At 41.4% G+C, this 18,657-nt stretch overlaps 1 protein-coding gene across 3 annotated transcripts; it reads right to left on the bottom strand.

Annotated features, from left to right (window-relative positions):
- Positions 1-9,203: 9,203 nt before the first annotated feature.
- On the bottom strand, positions 9,204-11,605 carry LOC147614135 (ricin B-like lectin R40C1). 3 transcript variants are annotated; one of them, XM_086780672.1, is made up of 7 exons: positions 11,415-11,605; positions 11,132-11,251; positions 10,749-10,983; positions 10,508-10,665; positions 10,228-10,341; positions 9,851-10,097; positions 9,204-9,692 (listed from the first exon to the last, which is right to left on the bottom strand). In XM_086780672.1, coding segments are annotated over exons 1-7 (990 nt in total). In that variant the 5' UTR covers positions 11,529-11,605; the 3' UTR covers positions 9,204-9,690. The 3 variants fall into 3 exon arrangements, with proteins under 3 accessions (XP_086636798.1, XP_086636800.1, XP_086636797.1); XM_086780674.1 differs by having other exon boundaries at positions 9,502-9,569; positions 11,415-11,603; XM_086780671.1 differs by lacking the exon at positions 9,204-9,692 and having other exon boundaries at positions 9,715-10,097; positions 11,415-11,603.
- Between the last annotated feature and the right edge of the window lie 7,052 nt (positions 11,606-18,657).

Genomic DNA, 18,657 nt, shown 5'->3' with positions numbered 1-18,657 from the left:
GGTGTGTGAAGACCATGATCTACATGTGTGTGTACATGGTGGACAGAGAGTGTGCTACTACATATGTTTTTACAAGAATCACCTGGACGGGATAAACTTTCTTTTTTTTGTTGGTTTCATTTAATTTTACAAGTATTTGTATATACCAAAGGTGAGAAAAAAAACCATATATATTGGTTAAGATATAAATACGTTGAAAATAAAAAAAATCTAGAAAAGAAACAATTCTGATGTTTATTCAATCTAATCCATTCATATATCTTGATCGAGATGCAATCTAATCCATTCATATATCTTGATCGAGATACGCAGATGCAATCAAAGCTGTAGAAATATCTCCATCGATAATATAATCTAACCCCTCCATTAAAATCCATTTCGAGATGTGATCTCAGCCACCATCGACATGTCTCGATCCAGATATGTAGTCGAATAGGGACCATCCAATGTATCTTCATCGAGGTACGTACTCAAAATCAAAGCCATCCATTTATCTTAATCGATACATAGGCGATACACCTATGTCAAATCAAAGTCGTCGATCACCACCAACCCTAAAATCAAATGAATATTGGGGCCATTTGTTTCACTAGGCCTAAAACCACGCATACATCCGGGTCGTTGATCTTCCAAAAATCGTAAAATGCACGCCACATATCCTTGATTGAGATTATAATACCGCAAAGTTTTCTCCCCCTCATTCTCTCACATCGTTTTCACCCTCCTTGCTCCTTGGGTTGAAGCACAATTAGTGGGCCTTGCATCCATCATTAGTGTAGTTTTATAGCTTCATTAGTGCTACATTAGAATTTTCTTAACACTAAGCATTTTCTGACGTGAAAATGCCTTATTTGTCCTTATATTCACGGCTTGTTAACGGAGGTTTTTTGGCAACCTCTCCCTCAAGATGCCCCACCATTCCTCTGTGATGCGGTACTAGTGGATGGGATGTGGACATTTTTTCCATTTTTCTTGCATCAGCCAAGAGCTAGTATGTTTCTCGAGATGTCCCTCTTATTGAGCATGAATCGACCTAGCGATATGCAGAGTTCTCGGCATTGACGATCTTCACCAAGGCTTTGCTCTCGAGTCAATGCTAGGACTAGAAGGCTGCTTCATTTTACATCAGCTAGTGACTTAGGACTCGATGCCGCTGATGACTAAGATCAGGAGCCTGAGGTGCCTCTAAAGATTGAGTGGAGTGTACACGAGTTCGATGGATACCAAAGAGGCCATTTCACAGCACACGAGTGTTGGTGGTGATGGTCCCAGTGGCACCTCGGGTGATGGTGTTGGTAGAAGTGCTCCTTCACATGAGCAATGTGTGCTTACAATAGAGGAGCTTACACACACAAAGTGGCAAGCATGGACCAATGTTGATGATAGATTTTGGGTTTACAGACAGGGAGGTCTGATAGTAGCACGACATAGAGAGAGGGAGAGGGATGTAGCTACTTATGGGACTCGTGAGATCCCGAGTACACCAGCACCAACTTATGATCTTGCCTTTGACGCAGACCTCCCCACAAATATTCGACCACCCCCATAGCTGGCACACCCATCTCGACGTGCACATCGACCACACTATATGACAATATTGATTGGGTGCCCATTGATAGTGACTAATCTCAAACTTGATGGGTTAGCTCGCTTACATTGTACTTAGATTTATTGGCAGCTACTAACCTCATACTAGCTAGGGTATCTTATTTTTATTATGACCTAATCTATTGAGTTAGTAGCTAAACCCAGAGTAGCTGGGTTAGCTTAGATTATGATGTACTTAGTTGACTTATATCATTATGAGTTTTTTCATTATTGAGGATCATTGGATTTAAGTTGATATTCATGGTTAATGGATTTTATTAACACTTTGGCTATTATATTGTTTGTTGAAAATCCCCATGCCATCCTACCCAATTATCACCCAGAGTGGATATTTCAAGTCTCTTACTCCTTGAGAGGCCATGGAAAACCTTTCTCTTTCCCATGCCATCGTACCCAAACTTGCTTTGATGGTGACCAAACTTTGGAAGAATGTGGGCGCAAGAGACACCCCCGTATGCTCGCAAAGTTTGTTCACCATCGGAGCATGTCTCCCCTAGTACAGATTTTCCAAGTTTCTTAGTGCTCGAGAGGCCATGGAAAATCCCGCTTTTCCCAATGCTATCCTACCTAAACTTGCTTCGATGGTGACCAAACTTTGCAAGCATGTAGGCAAGACCCATCCCCACATGCTTGAAAAGTTTTGTCGGCATTGAAGCATATTTGGCTTAGCAATTAGCACCTAGTACAAAGTTTTCAAGTCTCTTAGTGCATGACAAGCCATGGAAAATCCCGCTCGTCCCAAAACAATCCTAGTTCTTTGTGATATACTAAGGGCACAACTGACATGATGCCAAGCTCGTTATCACGGAGAACTATCCTAGTTCTCCATGATACAGCACGAGCATAACTCTCATGATGCCAAGTTCGTTATCAAGGCTCTTCTCTGAGCCATCAAGTTTATGCATCAAGTTGCTATCGGGAAACACCCTTGTACTCTACCTCTCTACTCAGAAAGGCAACTATAGACTACTTCTATGATACAACTAAAAGTAGCACTACTAAAGGAAAACACAAATCTACAGTAAATCTTCCATCTAAGATACTACTTTACTACTTTAGCCCAAAAATAATAAGGTATATTCTTATCAGACATGTAAGAAATTATAACTCTATGTACCAACATAAACACTTTAGGATCTTGTAGACAAGAGAGAGATACTACCTGCTGTTTAGCCCCCAAAAATATTGAGGCATATTCTTTTTAGACACATAAGAAATGAAAAATCTATGTAAGTGTAAATAGAACATGATATTTGTAGAGAGAGAGAGAGAGAGAGAGAGAGAGAGTGGACATGTTGTCCAAGTATGGTATGAGAGGTTGTAAGCCTATTTATGTGCCATTGGAGCATAACACTAAGCTCTCTATAGATATAGGTAAGCTTCTTGAGGACCCCACCATGCACAGACACATAGTGGGAACTTTGATCTACATGATCACACTAGGCTCATCTCTTGTAAAATGGAGCATGATAATGAGATGCGACCTACAACCTAGTTGCAGGTGGCATCTCCAACCTAGTTGCCATCTACTGTATCAGTTTTTAGTAATCAGAGTTTTTGATTCTCCATACTCTCTCTCTCTCAATCTTGTCCTCAAAGATTCTGTTGTGTATTAAGTAGACTTGTAATCTCTCTCTCTCTCTCTCTCTCTCTCTCTCTCTCTCTCTCTCTTGGCTACAAATATTATGTTATGTTTATGTTTACATATAGTTGTAATTTCTTACATGTCTAAAAACAATGTCTCATTATTTGTGGGAAAATAAAGAAGGTAGTATCTCTCTCTGGTCTACGAGATCCTGATGTGTTACATAGAGTTATAATTGCTTACATGTCTAAAAGTAATATGCCTCATTAGTTTTGGGCTAAAACAGTAGGTAGTATCTTAGATAGAAGATTTACTAGTAGATTTTTGTTTTCTTTTAGAAGTACTGCTTTTAGTTGGAGTACAAGAAGCACCCTATAGTTACCTTGTTGACTAGAGAGGTAGAGTATAGGGGTGTTGCTATGGTAGCTTGATGCATCAACTTAATGGCTTAGAGTAGAGTCTTGATATACAGAGCTTGGAATCCTGTTTTTTGTACTCCTAGTGTAGCACAAAGAACCATGATAGTCTTGAGGACACTTCTCAGCAATCTATGTATACTGTACAGGTCTACTTGGTTTACATAACCTATTGATAGGTTTAGATATGATGAATTTTTAGCCCATAATTATGTCTAGATGGTTAAGGCATATACAAGAGGTATCTAGGGCAGGCACTTGGAAATCCAAAATGGAAAGATGCCATGGATGAGGAGATGACAACATTGGATGAAAATGCAACATGGGTGTTACTTACAGCCCTTTTTGGTTGTGCCAAGGATTATGCACAAACATATGGCATTGAACATGAGGAGACATGGCACATGGTTGCAAGGATGGTAACCATGAGAACTATCATTTTTCCATGGCTATTGTGAAGGGTTGGTCTTTATATTAGATGGATGTAAAGAATGCCTTCTTACATGGTGATTTTCAATAAGAGGTATGCATGGTGTAGCAACCAAGTTATAAGAGTAATGAACACCCAATTTGTTTGTGCAAACTACATAAAGCCTTATATGGCTTAAAGCATGGTCAAATCAGATAGATGACTATCTTGCTACCATAATATTTTAAGTATTTGCCAATGAACGATTTCACTCTATATGAAAAATACACATAGAGGGATCATGCTATTAATCATTTATTTGGATGACTTGATGATGAATGATGATAGTGATGCAGACATATATGATATCAGGATGCTCTTGATGCCAAAGTTTAAGATGAAGGATTTGGGTGAGCTGTGATATTTCCTAAGTATAGAGGTGGTGAGATCAATTAATGGTATTTTACTATTATAGAGAAACTATGGCTTGAACATGTTGTCTAAGTATGGTATAAAAGTATGTAAGGCTATTTATGTGCCATTAAGGTAGAACACTAATCTCTCTGTAGATATAGGTGAGCTTTTGGAGGACCCCACGATGCACAAGAACACTGAGCTCTCTGCATATATAGGTGAGCTTTTGGAGGACCCCACGATGCACATGCATATAGTAGGAAGTTTTATCTACATGATCACACTAGGCTCATCACTTACATGATGGAGCATGATAATGAGACACCACCTGCAACCTAGTTGCCATCATCTACTCTATCAATGTTTAGTAATCTGAGTTTTTGTTTCTCCAGTCTCTCTCTCTCTCTCTCTCTCTCTCTCTCATCTACAAATATCCTGTTGTGTTTATGCTTACATAGCGTTGTCATTTATTACGTGTATAAATGGAATATGCCTCATAATTTTGGGCTAAAGCGGCAAGTAGCATCTCTCTCTTGTCTCTGCAAGATCCTATTGTTTTCATGCTGTTACATAGAGTTATAATTCCTTACATGTATGAAAAGAATATCCCTCATTATTTATGAGCTAATGAAGTAGGTAGTATCTTAGATAGAAGATTTACTAGTAGATTTGTGTTTTCTTTTAGGAGTGCTTTTAGTTGGAGCACAAAAGCAGCCTATAGTTGCCTTGTTGAAGTGGCGAGGTAGAGTATAGGGGTGCTACTATGGCAACTTGATGGCTCAGAGTAGAGCCTTCATAAGGAGCTTCGCATCATGTCAGTTGTACTCTTAGTGTAGCACGGAGAACCAGGATAGTGTAGCACGGAGAACCAGGACACTCGATAGTGATCTATGTGTACACACGTATACTTAATTAAGATAACCTATTGATAAGTTTAGATATGATGAATTTATAGCCTATCATTATGCCTACATGCTTAAGGCAATACAGGAGGTAGAGCCCACTTGTTTTGAGTAGGTACATGGAAATGCAAAATGGAAAGATGCCATGTATGAGGACATGGTTGCATTGGATGCAAATATAACATGGGAGTTACTTATTGCCTTTACCTAAGGATAAGAAGGAAACTATAAATAAGTGGCTCTATAAGGTGAAGCATCACTCATATGGATAACTCAAATGGATTTGTGAGCAGGTATAAGGCAACATTGAACAGATTGTGCATGGATATATGGCATTGACTATGAGGAGACATTGAACATGGTTCCAAGGATGGTATCCACGAGAGGAGACATTGAACATGGTTGCAAGGATGGTATCCACGAGAGGAGACATTGAACATGGTTGCAAGAATGGTATCTCTACGAGAGCTATAATTTTTCCATGGCAATTGTGAAAGGTTGATCTTTATACCAGATGGATCCATGGTGATTTGTAAAGATGGTGTAGCCACCACAAGGTTATAAGAGTAATGAACCCCCAAATTTTGTGTGAAAGTTACATAAATCCTTATTTGTCTTAAAGAAGGCCCATGCAGAGCATGGTGGAATAAGATTGATGACTATCCTATTACCATAAGATTTTAGATATCCACCAATGCATGATTTCACTCTATGTGAAAAAGACAGATAGAGGGATCATGTTGTTAGTCATGTATGTGGATGACTTGATCATCAATGGTGATAGTGATGCAAAAATATATGATTTCAGGATGCTCATTAGGAAAATTATGAGCTTATTTTGGGGCCCTCTAAGGAGTTTCATGCTCTTTCTCTCTCTTAAGAATGGTCAGCATTGGAGCATGTTTCGATTACCAATTAGTGCCCACCAGTGCTGCAGATTTTTCAAATCTTTTAAGGCCATGGAAAATCCTGCTCTTCCCCATGCCATCATACCCGAACATGCTCCAATGGTGACCAAACTTTGTAAGCATTTGGGGAGACCCACCCCCACATGCTTGCAAAGTTTGGTCACCATCAGAGAATGTTTGGATTAGTAATTAGTGTGACCAGTGCATATTTTTCAAGTCTCTTGGTGCTCGAGAGGCCACGGAAAATCCCAATCTTTCCCATGCCATCGCACCTAAACATGCTCTGATGGTGACCAAAATCTTCAAGCATGTAGGGGGGACCCACCCCCACATGCTTAGAAAGTTTCTCAGCATCAGGTCATGTTTAGATTAGTAATTAGCACCCATGTTTGGCTTGAAAGGCCATGCAAAATCCCACTCTTTGCGATACCATCAAACCCAAACTTACTCTGATGGTGACCAAACTTTGAGAGCATGTAAAGGGGACCACACTCACATGCTTGCAAATTTTGGTCAGCACGAGAGCATGTTTGGGTTAGCAATTTGCACCCAGCATGGATTTTCAAGTCTATTGGTGCTTGAGAGGCCATGGAATATCTCGCTTTTCTCCATTCCATTGTACCCAAACATGCTCCAATGGTTACCAAAATTTGCGAGCATATGGGGGGGCCCCACCCCCACATGTTCAAAAAGTTTGGTTAGCATAGGAGCATGTTTGGATTAGCCATTAGTGCCTAGTGTAAATTTTTCAAGTTTTCTAGTGCTCGAGAGGCCATGGAAAATCCTACTCTTTCCCATGCCACCGTACCCCAACTTGCTCCCATGGTGACCAAACTTTGCAAGAGCATGTAGGGGGACCCACCAGTATTTGAAAGGCCATGGAAAATCCCGCTCTTCCCCATGCCATCGTACCCAAACTTGCTCCGATGGTGACCAAACTTTGCGAGCATGTAGGGGGGACCCACCCCCTCATGCTTGCAAAGTTTGGTCAGCATCGGAGCATGTTTGGGTTAGCAATTTTCACCCAGCATGGATTTTTCAAGTCTCTTAGTGCTTGAGAGGCCATGGAATATCCCATTTTGCCTCATTCCATCGTACCAAAACATGTTTTGATGGTGAGTAAACTTTGCGACGAACTTTGCGACGATGTGGGAGGGACACACCCCCACATGTTCGCAAAGTTTGGCCAGCATTAGAGCAAGTTTGAATTAGCAATTAGTGCCTAGTGTGGATGTTTCAAGTCTTTCAGTGCTCGAGAGGCCATGGAAAATCCCACTCTTCTCCAAGCCATCGTACCCAAAATTGCTGTTGATTGCCAATGACGGAGTGCCTGTCCATGGTGATAGCCTTGTAGAGGTTGATGCAGCTTTGTTTGACACCTTGCTGGAAGACAATGTGGATCATGCAGATTATGCTTGTATGCCGGATGCAGTGGAGCATGGATTGAGTGTTCTTGTTGAGCCTACACAGCATCATCTAGATGTGGATAGAGTGCTTAATTTGTTGCTTATGCACACACTCTTGTGCTATTTAACAGATTTCTTAGGAGATAATGTGCCATGTTCATTGATTCGAGCTCGGGGTGTTATGCCATTTGGGGTACATGAGCATGTATCAAATGTTGGAGCTTCATCGACATATCTTTTTGATGGCCAGTGTTATGTCTACGTTGTGTGTCTACTCCATGCCAATGGAGTAGACATATCTTTTTGATGGCCAGTGTTATGTTTACGTTGTGTGTCTACTCCATGCCAATGGAGTGTGGACATTCTTGTGACCACATGGTTTTATGTTTTCATTTTATATGATCATGGGTGGATGGCCTTGTATCTGATGGGTTCCTAGCCCTAGCATGTTGCCATAAAATCATTTCACTATACTTGCACTCGATTCATGATGTTATGTGCACGACAGTGGCATGATCCTATGATTGTGGGCTCGGGTCATCCGATTGGGAATACAACCCATCGGGTGTGCCAAGTGTCGGTCAGACAGCTACAGCCGTAAGCTGCCATGCCCATCGCTGAGCCGGACGTCAGAGCCGATGGTCGGTGCACTTTATTATAAAGATGGGCATGCCAAGGTTAGCTAGTGTGCACCTACTGTATGCATGTGGGGGGGTGGACATTCAGGACACATAGACTTTCTTGGGCAGATCACGTGATTGTATCAGGCTTCCCTGAGCAAGGGGAACTTCAATGAAAACCTAGCTCTTTCTCTTCTTCTTCTTCTTTAAATTTTCCTTTCTATGTTTTCCCTTCTCTTTTGTTGTTGTTTCTTTGTTAGGGCACGAGCCACTAACAAATGTGCAAGAGTTTGATGATATTTCTTGCTTACCAAATATGATACCTTAGCGCTTATTGTAGTACTATCTAGTTGATGTTATCTACTACGATGTCCTCTTTCCTTGGGCTTTCCGTTTTGTGTGAGCCTAATATTACCCGACCTCCTCAGTGTTTCCCCCCTTCAAGGTGTGTTCCTCATGCTTCTAAATCCATAATGATTCGTTAGGTTGATCCCCTCATATTTCTACTTGTTGAGTGTTGCTAAGTGGGGTTGTGCCTTCACCTCTTAGTCTCCTCAGTGTGGCTCTTGAGGTGTGAACCTCACAGGCGTGAGCCTCATAAGCATAAACCTCATGAGCGTGAATCTCAGGAGCGTGAGCCTCACACCAACAAATCAAGCATTGATGCATTGAATTAGAAAGACCAACAAATCGAGCATTGATTAGGAGAATATGTTTTGTATCCATATTTTATGGATAACATGGGTATTATGAGAAGATTCTAATGACTATTTTCAGAAGTTTTACATGTCACATAACAAGAACCATTTTAATGATTTCAGAAGGAGTTTTTAACTCTCTGTTTTTAAGATTTTAGTTTGGTTCTTCTACTTGAGTCTATGATGGAAGAGTAAGAGAAGAAGAGTGTAGCCAAAATTAGCAGTAGATGCACATTATACTACTACAAATGGGATTATTTCTCATGGGAAGCGAAGGTTTCAAGTGCAACCTGCAATCTAGAAAGGAAGGGAGGCCTGATATCTAGTGTGGTGGTGGATATCAACATTTTTTTCTGTTCTTGCCCTCTTTACAGGCCATTTTAATAGATGCAAGCTCTTGAAAAAATGTAAAAAGGTCCTTCTCTTAGCAAGAAGCTTTTGACATAATAGCTATTTCCAATAACAAAAACAATATAGCTTCATTATTCCATACCAAGCAAGCATATGGATGGTACACAAGGATGATGAATCACCATTGTGAAAACGAGATTACTAGTATTATTAAAGAGGCCCTTTTTGGCAGTTTGTCTTCTTTTTGTTCTTCTGTAATAAAGCATCATTATTGTGGATGGTACACAAGGATGATGAATCACCGTTGTGAAAACGGGATTACTGGCTACATTATTAAAGAGGCCCTTTTCGTCTGGTTGTCTTCTATTTGTTCTTCTGCAAAAAAAAAAAAGCATCATTAGCGGTCGTATGTTAGTTCTCAGAGACATCAATACAACATCATTTTATATGCCCGAGTGTGTGACTTTTATGCATTCTGATAAAATATTGCAATTCAAACGAAGGAGAGATATAATGAAAGAATATGATCTCACAAGAAGAAGAGGAAAACGGAATGAATTGCCATTGTTGCTGCACGTTTGAAGCAGTTACAGGTACGCGTACTGTCAAAGGGTGGTAATATGCAGCATTTTGGTAATCGGTATCACTGGGGAGGTACCAACTAAGTGTGTTATCTCCATTGGCAAGGTTGATCGCAACATAATTTCTTTGAGAGCCTACGCTACGATTCTCTGACCACACAAAGTTATCATCCAGAGGATCGAACTCTGTTGCGATGACCTATTAGTCATCGCAACATACAGCCAAGGTTATATAAAATGTTAGTAACAAAGTAGATGATACACAAAGCGAGGCTAAAAGATTATGTGAGATGAGAGGTAGTTTATATGCATGCATGAAATGGAGATACCTTATCTCCTGGTTTAGTAGAGCCTTTCAGAGCTTTTCCATTGCTTCTGCTTATGACTATAAAGGAAGAGTTAGAATCTTCGTGCCGGCCACGAGCAGGAACTTTATACCATACCTACAAACACGAACACATGAATTCATGTGAGAAGTGTACTTCAACACAAAGAGGAGGCATACGGCTTAGACACGCATATTCATTCATATATATATATATATATATATATATATATATAGAGAGAGAGAGAGAGAGAGAGAGAGGGGGGCTAATGGTCATGACGTACCTCTCGATCACCATCCTGATTCTGAGAGTTCACTGCGACAACCGTGAGCTCGTCGTTGATAGTACCGCTTGTAGGCGGGAATGTGAGATTTTCGTGAGGATTCTTGACGATCAAAATCTGGGAAACCCATGCTGATTGTATTGTATAGACGGATGGTACTGCAATATATAAGGCGCACGTCAGGATGATAAGACTTGGTTGATACAGCACGGATTTTAAAATTCCATTTCATTTGCCTTACCATACTCATTCAATTTCCAGCGCTGAGTACTACTGGTCCCGCCGTTAGCTGGCGCCTTTTGCAAGATCACGGCCACCCCGTCTCCGTTTTCTGGCGGGGACTTCCCCACTCCCAAGTCCAACAAGAGGTTCAGTTCCAAGGACGAGATGGCACTGCCAAGCTTATCAGAGCGTAACGTCCAAAGTGTGGTGTTATTGGCGCTCTCCGACGCGCCATAGTCTGTATGGAGCGACACCTGGAAAAGGGGGGGGGGGGAGGGGGCTACCAGCTCGTAAATAGTCGTAATATTTGCTCTTGCAACCAACTACGTCCTGATGAGTGGGACGTGCCGCCTGAGCACGTCCCATGCATAATGCAATGAGCACAATTTTGTCATTGGTTACCTTGAGCGGTGCAGTCAGATTGCTCTTAAGGGCCGCTTTGGATCCGTTATTAATCAGCGCAAATGCTGGGTTTCCTTCAGAGTCTTTCAAAAACCTCCATGAATCGTCCTTGTACCACAGCTGCAGAAAACATCAGTGCGACACTGGAAACTTAGCGCACAAGTACAATTTATAGAGCTCTCTCTCTCTCTCTCTCTCTCTCTCACACACACACACACAAACACACACACGGACGCATGCTATAGTCAAGATGTGCAGCAGAGCAGCTCATAGATTTATAAACCTGGAAAGGGTTGTCCAGATTCTCTGCAGCAAGCACAATGTGAGACCCACGCTGCACAACATTGTAACCAGGGTACTGCGTGGAGGCAATTGTGAAGAAAACTGGAGCAGGCATGTTGCTAGCTACCGCGGAGAAACAAAAGCACTAATTAATTGAATTAAAGTAAGCAGCTTACGAATTGCAAGGGGTGTATTGCTCGGAACGTGGAAGGTCCTTTTATGCTAGCGGGGAGGGAATATGGAGTGCGCCCATGTGATCAAAAATGCGGGATAGGATTTGGATTATTGGATGTGGCTCTGAAAAGGTGAGTGCGTCCTACAGTGGACGGACTGGTCGGCCGCTGCTGCAAGCGCCGTCCTTGTTTGCTTGTGCAAGCGCCCTCTGTTTGGCGCCATTGTCCATCAACAAATCCAAGCAGCCCTCGTCGTCCCGGTGGTCCTTTGACGTTGCTTTTGTCATATTCTTTTGTCATTTCCAAGAACATTAATTGGTCGGTGCTGCCATCTCCAAAAGATTAGATAATGCTGCTAGAGTCCAAGCTTTAGCGGGAGACAGGCCTACACTAAAGAAATGATCCCATATCCTTTTAATTCTTGGAGCCTCTTTTTTATCTTCTTTATCCAGAGAGGCTCTAATGGGGTAGTGATCTGACAAATCCTCTTCATCGTCTGAGAGTTCAGGTTGGTGTTGGCCAAGTTAAACTTCTTTTGCTTAAAGGTTTCCTTCTCCCCCTCCTTTTCCTGTTTGTGAATCTCTTCCTATAGGGATGAGGAGCCAGAGATAATGGGGGAGAGCTTGCCAGAGGTTCTTTTCGCCCTGATTCAGTAGGAGCTCATATGTACAAGGAAAGGGGTTAAAAAGATAAGGTTTGAGAAGAAAAGAGCCAGTATAGAAGAGATTAAAGAGCTTGAAGACAGGGTGGACAATGGAGATGATACAGCTCAGAGGAAGCTAAAGGACACGAGAGCCAAACTCCACAAGCTTGAAGACCAAGAACTGGAGGAAAGCTCCCTCTTCTTCAGGGAATGGTGGGCTGGGAAAGCAGATAGACCATCTAAAGAGATGTTCCAAATGCTCAAAGTAAAACATGCAGCGGACACAATCCCCCCCATGAAAGATAGCTCAGGCAATCTATTGCTAAAGGTTGAAGACAATAAAGCCTGGATAGCACAGCATTTCCAAACGCTCCTCACAGAAACTACCACCTCGGATGAGGAACAAACGGTGGCCACTAAGGTTATTGAACAGAGCAGACGCAAAACTGTACCTGAGCAACAAGCCCATTGGCTGGACAAAGCAATCACAAGAGAGGAAATTGCCACAGCCATTGACATGCTCAAGGTCAAGAAATCGCCCGGCAAAGATGGCCTCCCAGCGGAATTCTTCCAAACCTTCAAAGAATTTCTGATAGAGCCCCTTCTCAAAATCTGGAATGAAGCCCTCCTCTTCGAAGCCCTCCCCCAGACTGTCAATGCAGGAATCATTAAACTTATACACAAAAAAGAGGACAGGGACATTATAACCAACTGGAGACCGATCACTCTCCTCAATAGCGCTTACAAGATCTTTGCCAAAGCTCTTGCTTTAAGGCTGAAAGATCATATGAATGATTGGATAAGACAGGAACATAAGGGATTTATTAAAGGAAGGCACATTCTGGACACTATAATCACGCTTTGGGAAACTATGGAATATGCAGAAGAATCAGAGCAGGATTACATTTTCTTTAAAATAGACTTTGACAAAGCCTATGATAGACTTAGATGGGACTATATGCTGGATGCTCTGAAACACATGGGTTGTGGCCCTAGATTCTGTAGCATGGTTAAAACCTTATTGGGCAATGCTTTTGCACAGGTTTGTGTCAATGGAGATTTGACACAAGCCTTCAAATTGTCAAGATCCATCAGGCAAGGCTGCCCTCTGGCCCCCTGCTGTATGCAATAGCGGCGGATGGACTCAATTGGCTTATCCATGACAGAATAATCAAAGGTGATCTGAAAGGTATTTTACTTGGTAATGGAGTACAGGTGTGCACGGAAATGTTCGCAGATGACTCCAATGCTCTTGTGGAAAATGAAGAGAACAGCATAGACACCTTTTGGGAATGTTTGCAAACCTACTGTAAGGCCTCTGGCTCAGTGATCAACCACAACAAAACAGGGATCAGAACCAGCATTCAGCCCCCGCCTAACTGGCTCCTACAAGAAGGATGCAAGGTTATCCAGGATGGTGAAATTATTAGGATTGTTGGAATACCTATGGGATTCAGAGTGTCACTAAGGAAAAGATGGCAATGGGTCATGCAAAAACTTGAAGTTAAGATAAAAAAATGGCAAAATAGACAACTGAATATGGCAGCCAGGAAAATGGTGCTTAACCACTGCATCATTCCAACTGCAATCTACTTCTTGAGCTGTTGGAGACCTCCCGAAGAAGATGTGAAGATGTTCTTGTCCCTTTGCAGGAACTTTCTCTGGGGAGGAGACCCGTGGGTAAAGAAAGTGGCCAAAGTGAAATGGGAAATCTGCTGCCTCCCCACTGAGCTTGGAGGATTGGGAATTCTAGACATAGTAGAATTAGCTGACAGACTGGCAGCCAAATGGATTCTGAGAGGATTAATGCACCAGGACAAGAGTTGGGCGTGGCTTCTCAATAGGAAAAATCACATGTTTGCTCTTAGAGGCCAACATAGATGGAAAAACCTCCCCCATCTAACCATTATTAGAAGCAAACACGGGATAAACCCAAAAGGATCGGAACTGGTGGTTTCGATATGGAAGGCCTGGGGGAAGGTGAAAGGGCACTTGGAGTTAGCCACGGCCCTCAAAGATTTGCTGGGATTGCATCCTCTCGACTCCATATGGTGGCCTGCCCTTGATCTGCCTCCAACGGATACTCAAGATTTGGAAGGGGCTCTGAAGCTGCACAACATGGGCATTAAGATATGGGCAGACCTGTGGGACAGAGAAAAGAAAACACGGCTAGCAAGAGCAGATCTCATAGCTAAACACAACCTCTCACACTCACAGCTGGACACTGTTGGGAGAAGACTGATGCTATGGCAGAGGGAAGACTGGTGGCTAATGACAATAGAGGACCCCCCCAAGTTGAAAGCCTTCCAGTGGAAATCCCAAAGGTACATCTGGCCTATCCCTCCCATAGTCTCCTCCCCTCCTATCCATCGGTTTCTTAACCAAAGATGGAATATCCTCAAAGACAAAAGACAATGGTATTTTCTCTTGAAGTCCTTATGGGGGAAACATGTGGAACCTAAGAAAGCCTGCCTAGCTTGGCTTATCATGTACAGAGCCATCTGGACACAGACAAAGGCTCTTGCTATTGGGAAGGGCAATGGTACTTGCAGCAGATGCAACAAAGAAGAAGATGATGTCCACATATTTCTTTTGTGCCCTGCCATAGAGCTAATGGTTAAGAAACTTAATGAATATGTGGCTAGTTGGGGGCAAACATCACTGTCATGGAAACATATGCTCATTGGTGATTCAATAGGATGCTCTACGGAGCTGTGGACTATAATTAGAACAGAGATTCTCTGGTTCTTTTGGCTTGAAAGACTAGCGGCCTTATACAATGGCAGTACTCGGAATACTAACACCCTCAAAAGTCAGCTCACCTCTGCTGGAGAGAGATTCTACCTGAGGAAGCTCACTGCCATTGAGACCAAAATTTCAAGAGCTAAAGTCCAGATTGAAAGGTCGGCCATGAACATTCAGGCGAAGATAAAGCTACTACAGCTACAAGAAAAGAGAGAGCAACTCGTCAAGATTGATCTCTCCTATGTTCTAAAGCTCCAGTAAACTTAGGTATGATATAGAAGCCAGCTTGTAACTCAGTACTTTGGTAATCTGTAATCCCCCATGCATCCCGGTATGTAACTCAGTACTTTGGTAAATTGTAACTCCCCCATGATTCCATGTATCAGGAGCTTGGCCAAAGCTAAATCTCCGACTCTTGTAACCTGTATTGTCTTTTTTCAGTAATGAAAATGCCTTTTATTGAAAAAAAAAAGATTAGATAATGCGTCACAAAGTTAGGCCGTCTCTAGTAGTTACTTACCCGCGCACGCCTTTGGTATGTATACGTGTTTGGATGTTCAATTTCAACCTCCCCTGCATATATTTACAAAATTTCAGTGTTTTTCTCATGCATGTCATACTCTAGCTCCTCTACTTCAGATAAATATTGTCCCTACGGGGACATCTCACAAAATTGGATAAATATTTAAATATCCTCTCTATATATTTATAAAGTGGATAAATACATGTTTGGTAGAACTAGAGAGACTAAAGAACATGAGAACTTATAAGCTGAGTCTTTGCCTCATGCATGTCATACTCTAGCTCCTCTACTTGCCAATATATTTAATATGGCCCTTGGTAAGGGTTCCCCTTCCTCTTGCTCTAGCAAGTTAGAGACACAATTTTTCAAATCCAGAATGGGCAAGAATCTGTAGGACTCTAATAAACTACCACACCGCCATGATTCACCATATATTGACTAAGATTTATTGATTAGTGTTGGGATTTAAAATCGGCATTTTAGTAGAGAAGCACACCTACATAGCCAGAGAAGCACACCCACATTTTAGTATTCTCCAGGAGTTACTCTATAGTGAAGTATACATTGAGGGCCATCATTGGGGAGCCTACATCATGCAAGTCATGTGCCTACTGTGATCATGTAGATCAAACTTCGTACTATATGCCTATGCATCGTAGAGTCCTCCAAAAGCTCACCTATATATGTGCAGAGTTCTGCTCAAATAGGCTTACAGCCTGTCATACCATACTTGGACAACATGTCCAAGCCATACTACCTGTGTAATAGCAAAATACCATCATGCAATCTCACCACCTCTATACCTAGGAAACATCGCAGCTCACCCAAATCCATCATCTTAAACTTTTGCATCAAGACCATCCTGATATCATATATGTCTGCATAATTATCACCATTGTCATCCACATAAATGACTAACAACATGATCCCTTTATCTATCTTGTTCAGATAGACTGAAATCCTATATTGGCGGATATCTAAAATCTTAAGGTAACAAGATAGTCGTGCTCTGGGTTTGGGCCTGCTTCAAGCCATATAAGGTGTTATGTAACCTACACACAAAATTTGGGTGTGCATTACTCTTATAACATGGTGGCTGCACCATGTATACGTCTTCATGCAAATCACCTTGCAAGAAGGCATTTTTTACATCGATTTGATATAAAGACCAATCCTTCATAGTAGCCATATAAAATCATAGCTCTCATGGCTACCATCCTTGCAACTGTGTACAATGTCTCCTCATAGTCAATGCCATATGTCTGTGTGAAGACCCACTTGTGCATTACTCTTATAACATGGTGGCTGCACCATGTATACGTCTTCATGCAAATCACCTTGCAAGAAGGCATTTTTTACATCGATTTGATATAAAGACTAACCCTTCATAGTAGCCATACAAAATCATAGCTCTCATGGCAACCATCCTTGCAACTATGTACAATGTCTCCTCATAGTCAATGCCATATGTCTGTGTGAAGACCCACTTACATCTAAATGCCTTCTCATCCTTAGGCAATGGCAATGAGTAGCTCCCATGTTGTAGTTACATCCCATGCTTCCATCTCCTCATCCATGCCATCTTCCCATTTCGGATTTCCAAGTGCCTGCTCAAAACAAGTGGGCTCTACCTCTTGTATTTCCTTAACCATGTAGGCATAATGATGGCCTATAAAATCATCATATCTCAACCTATCAATAGGTTATCTAAATCAAGCAGACCTGTGCACATAGATCACTGTCCAGTGTCCTCAAAATTATCCTGGTTCTCCATGATGCCAAGCTCATTATCAAGGCTCTTCTTTGAGCCATCAAAGGTCCATAGCAACCCCCCTATCCTCTACCTCTCTTCTCAGCAAGGCAACTATAGACTGCTTTTGTGATACAACTAGAAGCAACACTCCTAAAAGAAAACACAAACCTCCTAGTAAATCTTCTATCTAAGTTACTACCTACTACTTTAGCCCAAAAATAATGAGGCATATTCTTTTCATACATGTAAGAAATTATCACTCTACACCAAGATTTTGTAGACAAGAGAGAGATACTACCTACTGCTTTTGCCCAAAAATAATGAGGCATATTCTTTTGAAATAACAACTCTACGTAATAGTAAACACAACAAAATATTTATAGACGAGAGAGAGAGAGAGAGAGAGAGAGAGAGAGAGAGAAAGAGATGTACAAAATTACAACTCTACGTAATAGTAAACACAAAAAAATATTCATAGACAAGAGAGAGAGAGAGAGAGAGAGAGAGAGAGAGAGAGAGAGAGAATATATGGAGAATCGAAAACTTTGATCACTAAAAACTGATAAAGCAGATGGCAAATAGGTTGCAGGTGGCATATCATTATCATGCTTCATTGTGCAAGTGATGAGCCTAGTGTGATCATATAGATCAAACTTCCCAAGTGCATGTACATCAAGGGTCCTCCAAAAGATCAACTATATCTGCAGCTCGAGGGATTCACAAACCATATCTTATGGTATCATGTGAGTTTAAGGGAGAGGGTTTTTTGAAGGGGGGGCTTAAGCTTATAGGGGGTGAGGGGGATTTATGGTGGGAGGGGAGAATGAAAGTAGGGGTCTGTTTCTTTTTATAGTTTTTATAATATGTGATCTAGTGGTGTTTGAAAACTTTATTAGTTTAGTACTCTTTTCAATTAAACATACATGGAATGATTTTTGAAGAGTACATGTAGGTCTTTGTGCTACTAGCACTTACATCCACGCTACTTACATGGGCTGCAAGTTGTCACATGTATTTTAAATCTTAAATACGGGGTACTTGAATTTCACAATTGGGACTCATATGCTTAGAAAGGGATATAGTTTTTTTAAAGAGAAATTTAAATAGTAGGTTTTGTTGAGTTTCATGCATGGAGGTGACGTCTCCTTTCTATGGAAAGTGAATGTATCTGCAAAGAGCTTAGTGTTCTACTCCAATGACACATAAATAGTCTTAGAGCTTGTCAAACCATACTTAGACAACATGTACAAGCAATAATGCCTCTGTAGTAATAACAAAATACCATCATGTGATCTCACCACCTCTATACCTAGGAAATATCGCAGGTCACCCAAATCCTTCATCTTAAACTTGTGTATCAATATCATCCTAATATCATATATGTCTAAATCACTATCACCATTGATG

Source organism: Cibotium barometz, chromosome 42, assembly GCF_041138505.1.
Source record: "Cibotium barometz isolate CiBa-2024 chromosome 42, ASM4113850v1, whole genome shotgun sequence".
Taxonomy (NCBI): domain Eukaryota; kingdom Viridiplantae; phylum Streptophyta; class Polypodiopsida; order Cyatheales; family Cibotiaceae; genus Cibotium; species Cibotium barometz.
The sequence above is the reverse complement of the archived record's forward strand: the minus strand, read 5'-3'. Positions and strand labels throughout refer to the sequence as shown.